Raw genomic sequence first — 19,529 nt, 5'->3', positions numbered from 1 at the left:
TTTCCTCAATGTGTCAGATGTCAGAGTCTATAATCAGGGCCAGGTCCCTTCTCTTTCCCATTGGAGTTTCTATTAGCCCCCTGGGCAGGAACTCTAAGAGTCAAAAGTTTGCCAGAATCCATTAGAGGTGGCTGTGATGTAACGTTCACAAAGTCTAACTTTGAATTTCCTTTGCAGAGGAAATACTAAATGAAACATGTACATACTCATGTGGTATCTGCTGCTGAGTGGTACTGTGTTCCACACTATGTTTTATGTCAGGCTGTTATTTAGGTACGGTGGCTTTTCCCTGGGTGCCAGTAATTCTCAATCACTTCCTCTGAGTCAAAGGATTCCATTAAGCAAGTAAAGAAACACTTGAAGTTGGCCAAGGTACTTTCTCTATCCCAAGACTTGTCAGGAAAGTGGGCCCAGAGTTGCTGCTTTGTGGGAATCATTGTAGGTCAGTAGATCACCTAGCAGCTTATCGTTTAGGACTTTTGCATACAAAGTCATCACTGGTATTTAGTGATCTTGGGCCAGCCAAGACTGAGCTACTCTGTATATTTAATATTTGAAAGTGTATATCCTGTATATGGCACATGGCAGGTATTCCTTCTCTTATTTCCTACACAGTATCAATACAGGTCATTAGGAATTTTATTCAAGACCCTTTGTGGGGCGCCTGAGTGGCTCAGTCGGTTAAGCATCTGCCTTCGGCTCAGGTCATGATCCCAGGGTCCTGGGATCGAGCCCCACGTTGGGCTCCCTGCTCAGTGGGGGAGCCTGCTTCTCCTTCTCCCTCTGCCCCTCCCCCGTTTGTGCTCTTTCTCTCTCAAATAAATAAAAAATCTTTAAAAAAAAAGACCTTTTGTAATGGGCTTATAGGACCATTCTTATAACCAGAATCTTAGATTTTCTTTCTTTTTTTTTTTTTAGAATTTCTGTTATCTATTAGATTGATATGCTATATACTGTTGTTTTAAATTTATCTACAGCTGGAAGAATTTAACTTATTTGAGTAGTTTCACATTACTATTTCTGTACTTACTAAGTTTTCAAGCCACACTGTGTGTGTGAGAATTTACAACCTACTGCTCTTATAAGGTCATGAGTGACTCCTCAGATCCTCACTGACTTTCTCTCTCCAGGAAGAGCGTGTGTCCATCTGTGTTATCTTTGAAATGTGCTTCATCTCAGCCAGCTGAGAGATGTCCTTTGAATTCTTGAGGACCAGATAAGTGAGAGGTGAATATGCTTCCTGTTTTTCAGTTTTCCCTCAGATAGCTAATAATTTACTATGTTGTATTTACAATATATATTAGAAACATAAAATCATATAGCTATAAATATAGACTACCATAAGAGCTTGTAAGTACCAAATCTAGTTTAAGAATGCTGAAGTACTCAACTAAAATAAAAATTAAAGTTTTTTTGTAGGAAAATCCTAGTACATCTGTGTCAGTACTAAAGAAATTCTCCTTGTGGGGTTATTAGCATGCTATTTACTTGAAGTAACTTAATACTTACAATAAAGACAGTATATTTATTACTGTCTCATTACCTTATAGCAACATAATAGTTCCAGGTAAGAGGACACAAATATAAAACACAATAAAAAGAATCAGAATGTATCTGTAGGCTTTTATTAGGGCAAACATTTCCATAACCATAAATATCTCATTATCACAGATAGATTGTCTCAAGTACCTTTGTTAAATAGTAATCCAAAGTGAAGTAAAAGTTAGTAAAATAAATTGTAAATGAAGACATTTCAGCATATAAACCAATGAGTCTTCAACAGTTTTTAATATGAGGATCTAATAACATTATTTTCCACATAAGTAATTATTAATGTAAAAACCAAAATTAATAGAGATGATACAGATGATATTGTACTTTTCCATAATAAACATGTTTAATATTTTTATGAATCCCATTTAGTATTACAAAATAAACTTTACTGGACAAAAACTTTTAATATTTCAGAAAAATAGACATGAAAAGTTGGACAATGTATATAAATAGTTTAGAAATATTATCATAGGCATGGAAATGTGACATAATCATTTCAACATAAGGAAATGCTATAAAAGCAGAGGGTTGTCAAAACAGAGTACAAGAGATATTCTGAAACAAATGAAAAATCAAGATCTTGTAGGAATGACAACAATTTTTAATGTATGACAGATACTGAAATGCCAAAGGGAAAATGAACAGAACTATTTCCTCATGGTGGTGACAATGGACAGAGGCAGCTTTTAAAAATGCAAAGGACATAGCAAATTAACTTACCACCTCCTTCATATAAAAATGAGAATCTCTTGGGAGAGTTTAAGTACCATTAGCAGACACATCTTATAGCAGTTAATGCAATGCTTCGTATTTCAATGGAAAACTATTTCAATGGTGAAAATGACATAGGAATCAGAAGCATATTCTTCTGAGACTCAAGGAAGTTAACACTTTCTCGAACTGGAAAAAAACATTTCATAAGAAGGCATATAAAGTTATTGACTGAATCAAATTTGTGGTTCGAATACTTCATGCCTAGTGAAGTAGCTTACCAGCTGCCACAACCCTGGGATCCTCATGAGACTGATGTCTCCCAGCCGCACGACTGTCTGCACTCTCATTCCACCAAAGAACATGAACTGCAGAAATAAACCAAAAACAGCGTCTAAAGACTATGGCGTTACTACAAGTAAGAAATTCAGAAAAATTAATCAGAAACATTAAGTCTTGTTCTTTAGATCAAAATAGTGGATATCAAAAAGGTAAAATTAAGTATGTTAGTAATAAGATTTCAGAGGGGGTCAGAGATTCGGGAGAGAAATTTATAAATTAATCAAACTGGTTTTATAGATGGAGAAACAGAAGTCTGGAAAGGGAAAGTAAATAACACACTAAACACAATTAAGTCTATAATGAGGCTTCATGATTTTCTAATACATTTTAGTTTATTTAAAAAAGGAAGATTATAAAAGATTTGTGTTTAGTACTGAAAATCTTGATGATATGAAGAAGCAAATAAAAAGTAGCATAATTTTAACCACCTCGAGAGAACCTCTATTGACATTTAGCGCATTTCCTTTAAACAAATGAGTAAAATCAAATTAGGGTCGTACTATATATTACACTTACCAGTAGATTTTTAAAAATCAACAATGCATATTTCCCATGGCAGTAACCTTAATTTTTAATGGCTATGTGAATTCCTCCCTATAGATATAAGAACTTTTTATCCAAGCCCCTGACTGATTAGATTAATATTGTAATATTTTTTGAAATATGGAATAAATGTTTTTGTGTACATTTTAAAATTTTTAATAATTCCAATGTAAGATATGTTAGCTGTATAGGAAAATGTGGATAAAAAGAGAAAAGAGGAGTCATTTCTATACCACCTAGAAAAAAAGCCACTTTTATATTTGCTGTATCTCTTTCCATATTTATGTATATATATATGTATTTTTATGAATATTTATACACACATAAACATGTAAGTTTATGGTTATATAAATACATGATGTAGATACATATATCTTTTTCTGGATAATCTGCATATTACATAAAAATGTTTCTTTATTGTAAATAATACTGAGAGAAACCTCATTAGAGTAGCATCTACATATATATCTATAGTAATAACAAAGCTGATGACAACTACTACTAATATTTACTGGGTGTTGATTACGTGCCAGACCTGGTTTTAAGCATTTTGCATGTATTAACTCATTTAGTCTATTTAGTCTTCATAATAATTTTCGGTGGTAGATTATTAGTATCATCATTTTATGGATGAGGAAACTAAGGCACAGTGAGGTTAAGTAACTTACCCAGGGTCACAAAGTTATAAGTGGTGAAGCTGGGATTCAAACCCAGGCAGTCTGGATCTGAATATTTTCTTAATATAAATTCCTAAAATTTAAACTGAGAGAACCAAAGAGTATATCATATATATATATATATATATATATACACACTTACAAATATACGGTGTATATATTATACACTGTCCTCCAGATATGAAGTACTGATTTATACTCAGCATATTACCATTCTCCTAGTACACTAAGAATGGATTAAGATTAAAAAGTGTGTGTACACACACATTTTCTTTTTTTTTTTTTTTTAAAGATTTATTTTAGAGAGCACACACATGCATGGATAGAGGGAAGGGCAGAGGGTGAGGGAGAGAGAGAATCTCAAGCAGACTCCCCGCTGAGTGCAGACCCTAGTGCAAGGCTTAATCTCATGACCCATGAGATCAAAACCTGAGCCGAAATCATAAATTGGACACCTAACTGACTGAGCCACACAGGCGCCCCAAGATTACAGTGTGTGTGCACACACATTTTCAATAATTTTTTTCTTGTAAAAGTTATACATGTCCTTTATAGTAAATTGGAAACTTAAAAAACCTTTAATCTCATTATTTAAATATGGCTATATATTTTATGTCATTTCAAATTTCCTTCTTGTATAACTAAACCCACCTACATATCCATGCATATTTCCTTAATATTAGCAAAACTAATTTAAAAAATTAAGGCTTTTTGCCCAAGGCAGCCCCAGACTGGCCTCCTAACAACACAGGAACCAAACCCTGCCCACAACTGGCAAAAGGCGCCATTGCAGGCAACTGGACTGAAGGCAAATGTGGCTCAGCCACAATAGTAAGGTGTATGCAACACACACAGGAGATACTCTGGAAGGGCCAGGTTCTGGTCAACAGGAGACACTGCACTGCAGAGCACTACATGAGCTCTTCTTGATAAGGCCATTACTTGCCTAACACATAGAAGCAGACAGAGAGAGTTAGAAAAAATGAAGACACAGAAGAATATGTCCCAAATGAATCAACAGGACAAAATCCAGCAAGAGAACAAAATGAAACAGAGATAAGCAATATATCTCATAGAGAATTTGAAGTAATGATCATAAATATACTCACTGGACTTGAGAAAAGAGTGGAGGATCTCAGTGAGACCCTCAAAAGAGACAGAAAATACAAAAAACCAGTGAGAGATGAAGAACTCTGTAAGTGAAATTAAAAAATACACTAGAGGGAATATATAGTAGATTAGAGGAAGCAGAAGAATGGACCAGTGAGCTGGAAGACTGTAATGGAAAGCAATCAAGCTGAACAGGAGAAAGAGAAAAGATTAATTAAAAAAATGAGAATAGGTTAAGGGAACTCAGTGACACCATCAAGTGTAATAACATTCACATTACAGGGATCCCAGAGAAAAGAGAGAAAAGGGGCAGCAAATTTATTTGAAGAAATAATAGCTGGAAACTCTGGAGAAGGAAACAAATCCAGATTCAGGAGGCACAGAGAGTCCCCAACAAAATCATCCCAAGGAGGTCCAAAATATATAAAGAACCTATATAACTCAACACCCAAAAAACAAATAATCCAGCTAAAAAATGGGGAGAAGATATGAATAGACATGAATTTCTCCAAACAAGGCATACAGATGGCCAACAGACACATGAAAAGATGCTCAACATCACTCATCATCATCAAAACAAATCTAAACCACAATGAGGTATCACCTCACATCTGTCAGAATGGCTAAAATAAAAAACACAAGAAACAACAAGTGTTGGTAAGGATGTGGAAAAAAAGGAACCCTCATGTGCCACTGGTGGGAATGCACACTGGTGCGGCCACTGTGGAAGACAGTATGGAGGTTCCTCAAAAAATTAAAAATAGAATTACCATAGGATCCAGTAATTACACTACTGGATATTTACCCAAAGAATATGAAAACATGAATTTGAAAAGATATATGCACCCCTGTGTTTACTGCAGCATTAAGTACAGTAGTCAAGATACGGAAGCAACCCACGTTCCATTGATAGATGAATGGATAAAGAAGTTTGTGTGTGTGTGTGTGTGTGTGTGTGTGTGTGTGTGTGTGTGTGTGTGTAGTGGAATATTACTCAGCCATAAAAAAGAAATCTTGCCACTTGCAACATATGGATGGATATAATGCTAAATGAAATAAGTCAATCAGGGAAAGACAAATACCACATGATTTCATTCATAATGGAATTTAAGAAACAAAGAAAAAAAAAAACCCGACTCTTAAATATAGAGAACCTTTGGTTGCCGGGGGGAGGTGGGTGGAAGGGTGGGTGAAATAGGTGAAGGGAATTAAGAGTACACTTATGATGAGTACTGAGTAATGTATAGAATTGTTGAAGCACTATATTGTACACCTGAAATTAATATAACACTGTGTGTTACTTATACTGAAATTAAAAAAATAAATAAAAAATTTAAAAAATGTCAAATACAAACAGATAAGCCTTTTTATTTATATTGCCAATTTTCTTGAGGGAAGATGAAGCAGATATGAACCCTACAAGTTTAACTCATTTTTCTCTGACCTATCTAATACTGTATCTATATAATGTATCCTTATTAGGTAAAAACTGGCATCTCATTATTGTTTTAATCTGAATCTTCTTTAATATATTTTTGGTAGTCATCTGTGTCTACCTTTGTAGAAGTATGTATGTATGTATTTTTTGCTTTTTGATTTCATTTAAGATATTTTGAGAGGCACAAAGCTTGAGCTTTGTATAATAAAATCATTCTTTTATAATAAAATTATTCTTTTTTTCCTTCATAGTTTCTTCATTTGCTTTTTGGCTTAGACATATTGTTTCCATACACATTGTTAAATAAATTCATCTGTATTTTGTTTTAGTAATTGTATGAATTCAATTTTTTAACTGAAATCCATAATCCAGGGGTGCCTGGGTGGCTCAGTCGTTAAGCGTCTGCCTTCAGCTCAGGTCATGATCCCAGGGTCCTGGGATTAAGCCCCGCATCGGGCTCCCTGCTTAGCGGGAAGCCTGCTTCTCCCTCTCCCGCTCCCCCTGCTTGTGTTCCCTCTCTCGCTGTGTCTCTCTCTGTCAAATAAATAAATAATATCTTAAAAAAAAAAAGAAATCCATAATCTATCTTGATTTTATTTTAGCATTATGGTGTGAGATAGGCATCTAAAATTTTTTTCTCCTCTTCATATATTTTCCAACTTAAATATACATCTATAACATATATATTAGTAGAAGTTGACTTTCTGAGCAATGATTAGCTCAGTTTTGGATATGTCCATTGGACATAAAGTGGAGAAGATGAAGAGGCAACCGGATATTACAAGTCTTTCAAATATTCATTAGCTATTCTTAGTCATTTATCCTTTCAGATAAATTTTACAAACATTTTTAGAGTTTGCCACAAGAAAACTCTCTGAAATTCTGATTGGAATATCGTTCAACTTTAAAAAATTAAATATCCCAAATAGATATTTTATTAAATAAATTGATTAACCATATTTTTTTTCTTTGGGCTTGTCCATTGTTTTTAATATTTATAATAATTACTATTACTTTTTTACCCATAAACAATCTTTCTACCCCAAGTAATGTTATTTAAAAAAAAAAAAAATCACAGGGGCACCTGAGTGGTGCAGTCAGTTAAGTGCCTGACTCTCGGTTTTGGCTCAGGCTTGATCTCAGGGTCTTGAGATTGTGCCTTCTTGGGCTCCACACTCAGTGTGGAGTCTGCTTAAGACCCTCTCTCCCTCTGCTCCTCCCCACCGCTCTCTCTTTTGCATACATGTGCTCTCTCTCTCTCAAAATAAATAAATTTTTAAAAAAAATTACAAGAAGCACAAACTTCCAGTTACAAGATAAGTAAGTTTTGGGGATGTAATATACAACATGAAGACTACAGTTAACAATTCTACACTATATATTTGAAAGCTGAAAGAGAGTAGATCTTAAAAGTTCTTATCATAAGGAGAAAAATTTGTAACTGTGAGGTGATGGCTGTTAACTAAACTTATTGTGGTGATCACTTTACAACATATATCAAATCATTATGTTGTATACCCTAAACTTATATGTCAATTATAGCTCAATAAAACTGTGAAAAAAGGAAAAAAAATCATTAAAAGTACACTCAGAGGAAAATAAGGTGATGAAAGAAACAGGTGACTTTTTCAGGTTCCTTCCAGTATTTATAATTTTATCATTTTGATGTATCAGGGAAAAGAACAGTTCAGTATTTAAAAAAAACTTTATAAGGTGAATAACATTCTAAATAAGATGTAAAACAGGTTTGCTCAACCCTTAAAATTACAAAGCTAAAACTTGGGCAATAAAAAGCAAAATATAGTCCATAATGAGAACAGAGACAAACTGACAAAAGGAACTTAATGTGGATCACCCATATATTTTGCAATTTCATAAGAAGAAATGGACAACTGTACCTCTGTTGAGCACTCCATATTCTGCATGGAACACTCCAACTAGTTTTGTGTAGCCTCGATTGATATGAGTATGAACTGCCCTTTTAAATGGGTCACCCCACAGAGCTGGCCCACCAGGTTTCATTTGAAAAGTAGCTAGTTCATAGATTCCTAGAATAGGGAGAAAAATAATTATTTTATAGAACACATTCAAGCAATTTCCAATCATGTTTATTTTGGTTCCAGTGGAAGGCTAACTACATATGTAGATTTTGAGGATCATACCTGTATACATGTTAACATGTTAGACATATTTACTAATAATTTGCATTGTTTTTCTTTGCTTTTATGTTTAGAAAGTCCTTGTCCTAGTTTAAGGGTCAGTCGTTAAACTTATCATACAGAACAGACAAAAATGGATGGAATCTGTAGTTAAGGTATTATCTATTTTTAATCTATAGAATTTGTCAATAAAAGTGAGAATTTATAATGTAATAGTATTTTTTAGTTGCCTGAGTCTATACTTTTATAAAAGAAATGAATAAGGAGGTATTCCCAGTCTCTTATAGTTCCATTCTGTTTACCAATTTCTACTAACTTATCTCTCTATATAATTTCCCCTGTAAGATTCCATATCCAACAGGAACAGCAAGCAAATAATGAACCTGAGGTGACTGTCTCTGAGTTCTGAGGAAAAAAAAAATTCTAAAGGAGATGGTTTTATTATTCCTAAATATCCAGGTAATTACTTGGAAAGCATTTTACCTTCTGGACAGAAGTAGAGGCTAGGTGAAGAGAAGGAAACCAGGGGACAAGTAGATTTAGAAAGTAAAAGAAAAACATGCAAAAGTTACTGAAGAATCATGAATAGCATAGAGGAAAAGAACTAAGATTTGATACTTTCTGAGAAGCCAACTAGTTCATTTAGTTAGTGCTGAAAGCTGAGGGGGAGCTAAGAAGATAAATTTCTAAATCAGATTCTTCAAATCTATTATAATCTAAAATGCACTACGAAGTTCGGAATAATGGGGGAAATAAAACATTTAAATTAGTTTATGCTTTTGCTAATCTGACCTTTGTTTAAAACTGGATTGAGGTAATAATTTCTTTAAGTCAGCAAGAAGTAAAATCAGCAAGAAGACAAATCTTTAGGAAATTACTTTCAAACTGAGAAATAAGAAAGAGGAAGACATGAAAGTTAGACTACAGTAATGCAGCTTGGCAGTTCCAGTTAATTCATTCCCCTAGTCAATTTTATAAGCAAATATATACTTAAGATTTAAGATTAGTTGTAGTTTATGGAAAAATACTTTTATATTTAAAAGTTTATATTATTTTAAAACTATGACAAAGTATCACACATACTATCCCTCACCTACCCACAGATGTGTTCTCTGCTCCTAAGGCCCAACTTCTCAACCTTTACTGACCACGTCAACTTTTTCTATAATATAGCTAAGCTTTAAGAATCAGTAAGATACCAATATGGAAAAACACTTCATTATTCAATGGTCATTTTTTTTAAAAGATAAGCTAAGAGCACCAATTTATTTTTATCTGAACAATCAACATATGTTCCTATATTAAACAAAGATTAACTTCTTTTCCAGCAGAACTTGAGTTTTTATAGCTTAAAATCTTTAATTTTTTCTCTATCAGAATTCAAAGTGACTAAGAGGGGGCGACTTGCCTTCTTTTGGAGGCTTTTCTAGTTTGCACCATGGCACCAGATAAGTAATCTCACTCTCTTGTTTATCAATAAGAGCCAAATTTGGAATGAGGTACTGTTCTTGCCATTCCTTATCTTTGGCCAATGCTTTCCGAACTTCAGTTCGATGAGCAAAATTATCTATGGGAAAAGAAGGAGCAAGAAAACCAAAAATTATTGATTTAAAATCACCTGTACTTTTTCTGGGTTTCATTCAATCCACCAAGTGTTCATCAAGGGCACAGGACACTGTATTATATCACTGGAGATAACATACAGATGTGACATCAGTCCCCAAATTTCTCATGGCCTGAAAGGGCAGTAGAAATGTCAACAACTAATGATAATGTCATGTAGTGGGCTTTATAGGCTCTACCACTTAATAGGCAGTCGTGTGACTTAGGTTAAGTTATTAAATCTTTCTGTGCCTATTTCTTAACTCTGTAAAATGGGGATAATGATATAATATCTCCCTTTAGGGCTGTTAAGATTAAATGAATTAGTACACAACAGTTTTTGGCAACTCGTTAGAACTCAATATACATTAACTATTCTTATTAATTTAATTGAGGCATTTAAATTATAGCAGCAGTTTAGAGTATTTTTCTGTGGTGGTGGTGGTGGTGGGTGATCAAGTCAAGATACACCTTGAATTACATTTAACGTGAATGAAATTAAGGTGCACTTTGACAGCTGCTGCTTTGAACTAACAGCTTCCAAAGAAATAGTGCTAATTCTCTGTCATCCCTTCTTTTTATTTTTATTTACTTTTATTTTTTTTATTTTTAAAAAATATTTTATTTATTTGACAGAGAGAGAGAGAACACAAGTAGGCAGAGCGGCAGGCAGAGGGAGAGGGAGAAGCAGGCTCTCCACTGAGCAGGAAGCCGGACGTGGGGCTCGATCCCAAGACCCCAGGATCATGACCTGAGCCGAAGGCAGCCGCTTAACCGACTAAGCCACCCCGGCGCCCCTGTCATCCCTTCTTTTTACTCAGTACTATTTCTCTTCTCTTTGTTTCCCAAACAAGTACATATATTTGCTAACATATGGGCCCAGTACTACATTTAACTATTAGGGCCTCGCAAGATGAACGGGGAAATAGTTTTCTATGGTTTATGCTGAGGATAAGGAATAACATCTATCTTAGAGCTTAAGTAAGTTTTATCAGGACTACTAGCAGTTTTGTTTTTTTCTTTTTTTAACTGGGATATGATTCAACTGGCGGTGCATTAAAGCATAAGTTGTGTTTTAATGGGGTTTGTTCTACTACAATTGGGAAAACCTCTAGACTATGGACATGCTAAGTACAGAATGAGCACTTTTCATGTTATTTTATGACTATTAACTTTGGACACTGATGACCAAATACTAAATGAAATTATTAAAAGTTTTTGGATATCATGATGTACTACTGTAGACTTCAGAAAGATTAAACAATGGAGTAACAAACATTCTGGGGATTCCAGTAACCATACTCCTTCCTCTACTAAACCAGGGATGGATCAGCTTCAATATGGGAAGAACTCTAGTTCCTTTTCCTTTACTTCCCTAAACTAGTATCATGACAGTGAATTCCTTGAAACTCTGGGGTACAGAAATAAAACAAAAGTGGTCCGAAACCTGACAGATTTATTATATCTTACAGAAGGGTGAGGGCTTCAAAGTTTACTATCCTCTCCTATTAACTTCTATTTCACTAAAGCCCCTAGACATTAGAATGATTTCTGTTAAAACACTGATATTCAGCTATAGCTTCAATAAAAAAAAAATTCTACTCCCCTTTTATGATCTTAACCCACTTGGGTTCTTGCAATCACTGCTTTAAATTTTTCATAAACCATCTTTACAATAAGCTATTCTTAACTTTTCCTAAGAATTAAGTGTGGTTCAAAATTTTATGACTTGAAATCTGAGATGCCATTTTCTCACTATCACATTCTCATGTGCTAATAAACATTTCCAGCAATGGGTTACTACAGGTATACCACTGGGAGGCACAATCCCTGAATTTATTTTTTGGTATTGCTATTTAAAAGTTTTACTTCACCTGTATGTATTTATAGTAACATAGATCCAAGAACTAAGTCACTAATTCATGGGTAACATCTAACAGAATGAAAATCTGTACTGAATACTTAAGCTGATGACTCATACCATACTTCCAAACATGAAACACTTTATTCAATCTGCCTCCAAATTCTACACTCCAGTATCCAACCAATTCAGAGTGAGCTGTCCGAAGATGAATGTTTTTCTTAGTATTTTCCAGGAACTCATTCATCTTTGAGGGCTTAAGATAATAGGTACGAAATTCATAGAGTGTTCCATCGTATTGTCTGGGGCCTGTAGCAAAAGATGAGCACACCTGAAGAAAGATAAGGCAAATTTAAATATTTTGGGAAAGTAGGGCTTATAATATCATGTTACAAGCAAATCTGAGTCTGAAAACAAGCGACACTCAGTAGACTCACAATCTGTTTGTACACTGTGGTCCTTTCTCCATAGATAATTTGTTTAGAGAGATATCAGTAAAGAAAACTACTTTTAAGTATTCCAAATATATAGCTACCACGTCCTTGTAGGTAGTCTACCTCTAGTTGCTTTTTCATGAGAAGTTTCTTCTAAGAAGCCACTGGGGCAATTTCTTTACCCAAAAACTACAATTAGGAGCCTAATAAGTTTTGCAAATAGTTTAAATATCCCTTATTTAGTCAATATTCCATCTTTAGTCAATAGTATATGTATGTGTTAGAGTTAAGCATTAAAAACAATTTTATAAAATATATAGTATTTTGGCTGGCACAATGGAAATGTGTTTACTAGCAGAAAATTCTTTTCTTCCTTTCCTTTCCTCTTTCCCTCCCTTCCTTCCTTCCTTCCTTCCTTTTTAGGTTCTTAAAACAATGGAAATTGCTGGTCAGGTCAAAGTATTTCCTAAATTCAATGAAGTAAACCACTGGTCAAAAAATAGGATAGAGGGGCACCTGAGTGGCTTAGTTGGTTAAGCGCCAAATTCTTGATTGCCACTGAGATTAATCTAAGGGTTGTGAGATCCCTGCCTCCAGCTCTGTGCTGAGCATGGAGCCTGCTTAACATTCTCACTCTCCCTCTCCCTCTGCCCCACCCCACTGTGCTCTCTCTCTCTCTTAAAAAAATAAAAATAGGATAGGAATTTAACTAATGTAATAGGAAACTATGGCCTATCCAATTGCATTGTAATATAGTCATAGGATGTGTAAAGCTAGAAAAAGGAAAAAAAGTCAATGAGTCACAATTGTCTTGAGTCAGTATTTTTTTTTTTTAATTTTTAAAAAAGATTTTATTTTTCCATTTATTTGAGAGAGAGAGAGTGCACATGAGCCAGGGCTGGGGGTGGTGGTGGAGAGGAGCAGAGGGAGAGGTACAAGCAGACTCTGTGCTAAGGGCAGGAGCTAGAGGTGGGGTTAGATCCCAGGACCCTGAGATCATGACCTGAGTTGAAACCAAGAGTTGGGACACTTTAGCCACCTGAGCCACCCAGGTACTCCTGAGTCATTATGTTTTTAATTATAGATGCAGTCTGAAGAAGGGCATTTAACCCACCCAGTTATACCATGTTAATGGAAATAGTTTTAAAGAACCATTAGTTCCTTTTGTAATAGTCATATGTTCACTATGTAAATTTCTAATTTGGGTCTCTGAGTGAACTGAACTTTCAGTGGGAAATGCTCTGCCAGAAATTATCCTCTGTGTATACGTATGTGTTTGTATGTGTAAATGTACACACAGATATATGTATATAAACACAGACACACTCATATGGTATTCTAGTTTACAAATCCATCTTACATAAGTTTGATTAGCATGTGCATATTTCCTAAAGCTGATTACACCCAGCATAATCAATTATAACAGTTTTCATACCTATAAAGCTATGGATGAATTTTGGGCTTATGCTGACTACCTGCTCCAACAATCAAAAGCAGTATGCTTCTTGCTCTGGCATATTTTTTTTTTACAAAGCACAATAGTATATGTATTTTACTTGTGTATAAGACTGAATTATAATCATCTATCTTGAGCTCATCCCATTCATGTCTATGATGAGTTATATTCTTATTGTCTGATTGACATTTGCCATCAAAAACAATTGCAGCCCCTATGTTTGGCAGACATTCTTTTTTGTGCCATTTTACTACTCTAATAACAAAATGCTATGCAAATGAAAACTGCCTAATATTTATAGCTTAAAAATATTATAAATAAAATATAAATGTATCAAAAATAGGCCAATGGGGTACTTGTGACAATTGCTTTTACGTTGTTTTTCAGGGAATTTGTATTTGGGGAACAAAATAAGTGATCACAGGCACACATTTTTATTACCTTTTGCAGAAGAGTACAATAGGAAAGCTCAGGGAGAGGTTAACAGCAATGAAGCAATGAGATGTGTACGTGTGTGGGAAGGGGTAGGTGATTTTTGTTGAGGGACACTAGAACTATGCAACCACAATACAGGACTAGTATGCTAGGGAAGGAAACATGAGTGCTTCAGGCTCCCTAATCTCCAAAGAAAGTCTCATTTTCCTCAGCACTGACTTCCAATTCCAATGAGTCACAATTGTCTTGAGTTACTATGCTTTTTTTTTTTTAATTTTTAAAAAAGATTTTATTTATCCATTCATTTGAGAGAGAGAGAGTGCACATGAGCCAGGGGTGGTGGTGGTGGTGGGGAGGAGCAGAGGGAGAGGTACAAGCAGACTCGGTGCTAAGGTCAGGAGCCAGAGCTGGGGTTAGATCCCAGGACCCTGAGAATATAACTCATCACTGGAATTTTTTCCAATTAGAACAACTGGCTGACATTTAATAATCAAAGTTCAGAGTAAAGCTGTAAGGAATACCTCTTGGCCCTGCCCCAGTAGAGTGTCAATCAGGAAAGATTAAGACTGGATTGCTAATCTTGGGTTAATGGGCCATCATTGGTTCCTCAGTCTTCTGCAGAGTCAGTCTCAAGAGTAGGTTCATCCCCTTTCACTTATACCCTTCCAGAAAAGTACCAGCCTCAATAACAAAGGAAAAAATCTGTAGATTCACAGAATAGGCCAAGTCCCGACAGTTTAGGCTGAATCACAAAAATCTATCGTGTGCTTTTCTCATCTAAGGTTAAGTGGGGGTATCATTCTGTTTGCTACGAGGTTCCTGGCCCTGCCTGGCTCGGCCACCACCCGCACGAGGCAGTGGGCAGCTGGGCAGGATACTCCACCACTGGCACGCTGGCCCTCCTCTTCAGGGTTCTCTGCAAAACGCTCAGAAGTTGTGTACATATCGTTTAAACGGGGGAGGCCTGTTCTTTCGCCAGCGGCTGGTTGACCTATGTCTCTCCTACCTTCTGTCTGGAGGGGGCGGTGGCTTGTCAAAGGACAAAATCTATAGGAACGCTCGACCAGCAAGCACCAGGCACTGGCCCCAACGTGGCAAACGCAGCAGCTGGAGCTTCAGGGGTGTCCTCAGGGCCGCCTGGCACCTTGGCCAGAAAAGCCCTGTTCGCGGTTGCTGCGAATTGCCCGGGAGGCGACCCTGGTCACCGGACCTCCCCGAACTGCGCCCCCTTCCTCCCGCGCTTCCTGGAATGCCCCGCCTCCGGGCCTGAGACCGCCACTAGAACTTCCGCGGCGGCCCCATCCCGCGAGCTGCACGGGCGAACCGCCTGGGCGCATGCGCGGCACTCACAAATTTGGGCGAGCAAATCGGGTAGCGCATGCGCGGGGCGGCGAGCTCCCAGCTCACGCCCGCTCCCCTCCCCCAAGGCACGGTTTGGGCGCGTCTCCGCGGCCGGTACCTGAGGCGCGAGCTTCCGCGCAGCCAGAGCCCTAGTCAGGCCGCTTCGGAGGACGAGCATGGCTGGGCTTCGAGCGCTGGGAAGGACAGCCAGCCGGTACTCTTCCTTAGATTCCTCCTGTTAGGGCTTACCCGCCTGGAAAAGAGCAGCGACTGAACTCCTGGCGGACGCAGGCTGGGGCGGGACTCGGCGGCGTGAGCTCCGCCTCTGGTGCCGAGGAACGTGGCGGTACCGCCCCGACTGCTCGCGTCCTTCCCGGGCCCGCCGCCTGGCGCGTTTGGGCGGCAAGGCATTTGGTCCTCCGTTTGTTTCCTCAGACATTCTTACCCAACGTCAGAGGGGACATTAGGATTGGCTGAAGGCGGGGATCGTTCCCGTTCCACCTTTCTGAGCCCATCACCTCGTCTCCATGCGCAGTTGCGCAGCAGTTCTTAAGTTCGTGTGCAGAATGCGTGTTTGTCCTTTGAGAAGGGAGTATGATGCGTGCACGCGTAATGCTGTGCATTTAAAATCGTGGAGGTTTTTGCCCTGGTTAATCGTTAGTCGGGGTGATTTATGTAAAGACCCGGAGCCTTCACTTTTCCTCATGAAGTGCATCCTCTTTCCCTAATCGCCACCCCAGCATGACCTCCTAAGGCTTCAAATAATTAATATTGTATTTCTCAGGAGCTCAGAAGAATGAGGGCGCTGAACCAGACGTGAAAAAAGTCAAAGTTAAACATACACTGTTTAAAACTAGATAATTCTGTAAACCTTAAAAGCAAACCAGCTGACTTCTGATCTAGTTAGTCAGTAGTCCCTGTCTCTGGTTATTGGTCACCAAAATAAAACCTTAAGCATTTCAAGCTGTTTCTTCTAATGCCTGTTTGTATATTTTTAAATAATAGGCATTTTCTGCTATTTCTTGATTTTTTTCAGTTACAGATAGTATCTATTGACTTATTCAGGAAGAGGATTTAATCTCTTATGTACCACTCCATCAAAATAATTTTCCTTCTAATGCTTACATTAGACGCAGGCACTGGCCCCAACGTGGCAAACGCAGCAGCTGGAGCTTCAGGGGTGTCCTCAGGGCCGCCTGGCACCTTGGCCAGAAAAACCCTGTTCGCGGTTGCTGCGAATTGCCCGGGAGGGGCAGCGTCTAATGCTTACATTAAAAATAGTTAATTGATTTCATTAATTTACATTATCTACATTATGTTAATGTTAACATTCTTGTTAATAATTACATTATTGCAGACGTTAATATCATATTACTTACATTATTAGGACCAGGGAATTAGTTGTGCCTTGTGCAAAGACTTTTCAATGATCTATTCAGCAGAAAGTAGATTTTTAAAAATTATAATTCCAGAGGGGATGAGTCAGTTTTTCTGGATGATGGGCATCCATTTCTAACTAATGTAGAGAAAACAAAGCATCATCTGTACCCAGACTGGATCTTTAATGTTTAAATTTATTTTCTTAGCTTTTATCCCCTCTTGAATTAACAAACTCATTGACTCATTCAACCCATATTTGTTAAATTTCTTTTATGTTTCAAGCACATTTGCAGTAACTGGGGTACAGAGTTGAACAAAAGATAGAGTTCTTGTCCTCTTAGAACTTAAAGGTTAGGGGAAACAAACAAATGAAGAGAAAATATGTCAGAGATTAATCAATACTGTGAAGAAGAACAAAGTAAGATCTGAAGAATAGAAAGTGTTAGAGGGAGGTAGCAGAGACTGTTAGCTGTTTTATCATTATCCATTCTCCTACAGGCCCCCTTTTTAAAAAATTTGCAGTAGAAACTATGCAGCTTGGTGCAGTCATGTGACTAAGTCCTGGCCAGTGCATTTATTTAGAGCATTAATGACTTAACTGTAAGTGATCTTAAGCAGTGTAGGGGGGATGGTTCTCCTCTTTGGCCCTTTCTTATTTCTGCATGCTGACATGTGGATATAATGGGAAAAGCTCTTGGACTGTGTGGTAGAAGCCACATGCTGGAGATGGTGGAACAAGAGGGAAGAAGCCTAGGTTCTGACACCAGGGAACACCATGCTAGGAGCTGTGGACCGCCTATCTCTGGACTTATTTTACAAGAGAAATCATCTTCTAGTTTAAGCTACTGCTATATGGCTTAAACTTATAACTGTCATCAATAGCAGGGTGACTATTTTTTTTTTCTCTCTTTCATTTGTTTCTATTATTTTCTTTATACCTGTCATTTACTAATCACCAAATTCTTTGCCAAAAGTATACATTTTTTTTCTCAATGTGATTAAAACCTATTAATCAGCTTATCAGTTTCATCTAATAGAGTTATCTTTTGGGAATTCATTGTTCTCTTGCTCCAGTGTGGACTAGTTGCTCTCTAAGGTGGCGTGGTAGTACTTCTGGGATCTCCTTTCACTAATATCCTGGGGAATATAATTTGCCTTGTTTCGACCTCCTGTTTTCAGGATCTTGTCTTTTTTTTTCCTCCTAATTTTAGGAGAGGGTACATGGGAATTAAACTTTTGAGAACTTCATCTCTAAAACTGTCTTAATTTTATCAACCCTCTTAATTTATAGTTTGGTTGGGTATAAAATTCTACATTGGCAATAATTTTTCCTCATATTTTTAAAGGTAATGCTTCATTGCATTATAGCTTCTAGTGAAAAATTTATGCCACTCTGATTCCTGATTTTTTTGTATGTGACTTGTTTCTCTCTGGAAGCTTTTATGTTTTTCTCACTTTTCCTGATTTTCTGAAATTTCACAGTAATGTGCCTTGGAATAATTTTTTTCCCCCCATCTATTATTTCAATAGACCCTCTCCAATCTGGAAACCCTTAAGTTATGAAAAATTTATTGTTTCATGACCTTTGTCTATCAGCTTATATTTGGAGTGAGACCAAAAAAAAAAAAAAAAAAAAATTGAAAGCCCTATGAGTATGGGTAGGTCTTGTTAAGTAATGGACTTTACTGTAATGTGACCTAACTGGACCTTCAGTGTACTTCCCTCACCTCAACTGTTACAATCTGTCAGTTATTTCTCTTGTCTAGTAAGATTTCCCCTGCAAAGAAGCTTTCAGTGTTCCATCTGTGAGGTATAATCTTTATTGCCAGGTTTATTGCCAGGTTCCTGAAGTTGAGGAGAGAAGGAGGCCAGAGATCTCAATATTGGTAGTCTCTTTCAGGAATATATTAATTAACATAGGCGAATTTGCTTTTACAAATTAACACCAAAAGTATATTATGACTCAAACTTATTTTTGTCAGAATCCAAAGTGAGTTTTCCTAGTATATAGGTAGCTCTTCTATACATGTTGAATTGAGGACACAGAGTTCTTTCACTTTGTGGTTTTGCCATTCCCCAGAACCTCATCATTAATTGCTCCTAGCCAGCAGAAAGCTAGAACTTCCAAGAAGATCTTCTAAAAGGAAAATGCTTACGAGATAGGAGTAAAATTCACAGCTATAACTTAGAGATAGATGAACATTGTTAAGTGATATCAGGTGCCTAAGACAATCTCCTATTCAATTTCTCACAGGCTTTAATTATCCTCAAAATGCTGTAAATTAAGCTATATCTACCTTTTTTAAGTGAGGAAGGTAAGACTCAGAGAGATTAAATAATTTCCCCAGATTCACTGATGCTAAGTGAACCAGCCAGGGTTTAAAGGCAGATTGTAAAACAAATTCAGTCTACCATTTATTTTTATTTATTTTTTCTTTATATATATATTTATTTTATGTTATTTCATCATGATAAATATACTCTTT

At 36.8% G+C, this 19,529-nt stretch overlaps 1 protein-coding gene across 1 annotated transcript; it reads right to left on the bottom strand.

The window, feature by feature from the left end:
* Positions 1 to 1,611: 1,611 nt before the first annotated feature.
* LOC116641382 (protein NipSnap homolog 3A) lies at positions 1,612 to 16,202 on the bottom strand. The gene is made up of 6 exons (XM_032419050.1): positions 15,782 to 16,202; positions 12,118 to 12,328; positions 9,943 to 10,101; positions 8,274 to 8,423; positions 2,547 to 2,633; positions 1,612 to 2,454 (listed from the first exon to the last, which is right to left on the bottom strand). Exons 1-6 carry the CDS (start codon positions 15,839 to 15,841, stop codon positions 2,378 to 2,380), a joined length of 744 nt encoding a protein of 247 aa, XP_032274941.1. The 5' UTR covers positions 15,842 to 16,202; the 3' UTR covers positions 1,612 to 2,377.
* Between the last annotated feature and the right edge of the window lie 3,327 nt (positions 16,203 to 19,529).

This window comes from Phoca vitulina, unplaced genomic scaffold (genome assembly GCF_004348235.1).
Source record: "Phoca vitulina isolate PV1807 unplaced genomic scaffold, GSC_HSeal_1.0 scaffold21, whole genome shotgun sequence".
Lineage (NCBI taxonomy): Eukaryota > Metazoa > Chordata > Mammalia > Carnivora > Phocidae > Phoca > Phoca vitulina.
Note: the sequence above shows the minus strand (reverse complement) of the source record. Positions and strands in the feature narration are given on the sequence as shown.

What these genes read in the sequence shown, in the direction of transcription:
- LOC116641382 (XM_032419050.1), bottom strand. Translation starts at nt 15,841, where the DNA reads ATGCTCGTCCTCCGAAGCGGCCTGACTAGGGCTCTGGCTGCGCGGAAG. An exon ending in AGAAAAGCCTCCAAAAGAAG is followed by an intron (nt 8,424 to 9,942) that starts GCAAGTCGCCCC and finishes TCCCTATTCTAG; the next exon opens with GAATCTATGAACTAGCTACT. An exon ending in TCCCAGGGTTGTGGCAGCTG is followed by an intron (nt 2,455 to 2,546) that starts GTAAGCTACTTC and finishes GTTTTTTTCCAG; the next exon opens with TTCGAGAAAGTGTTAACTTC.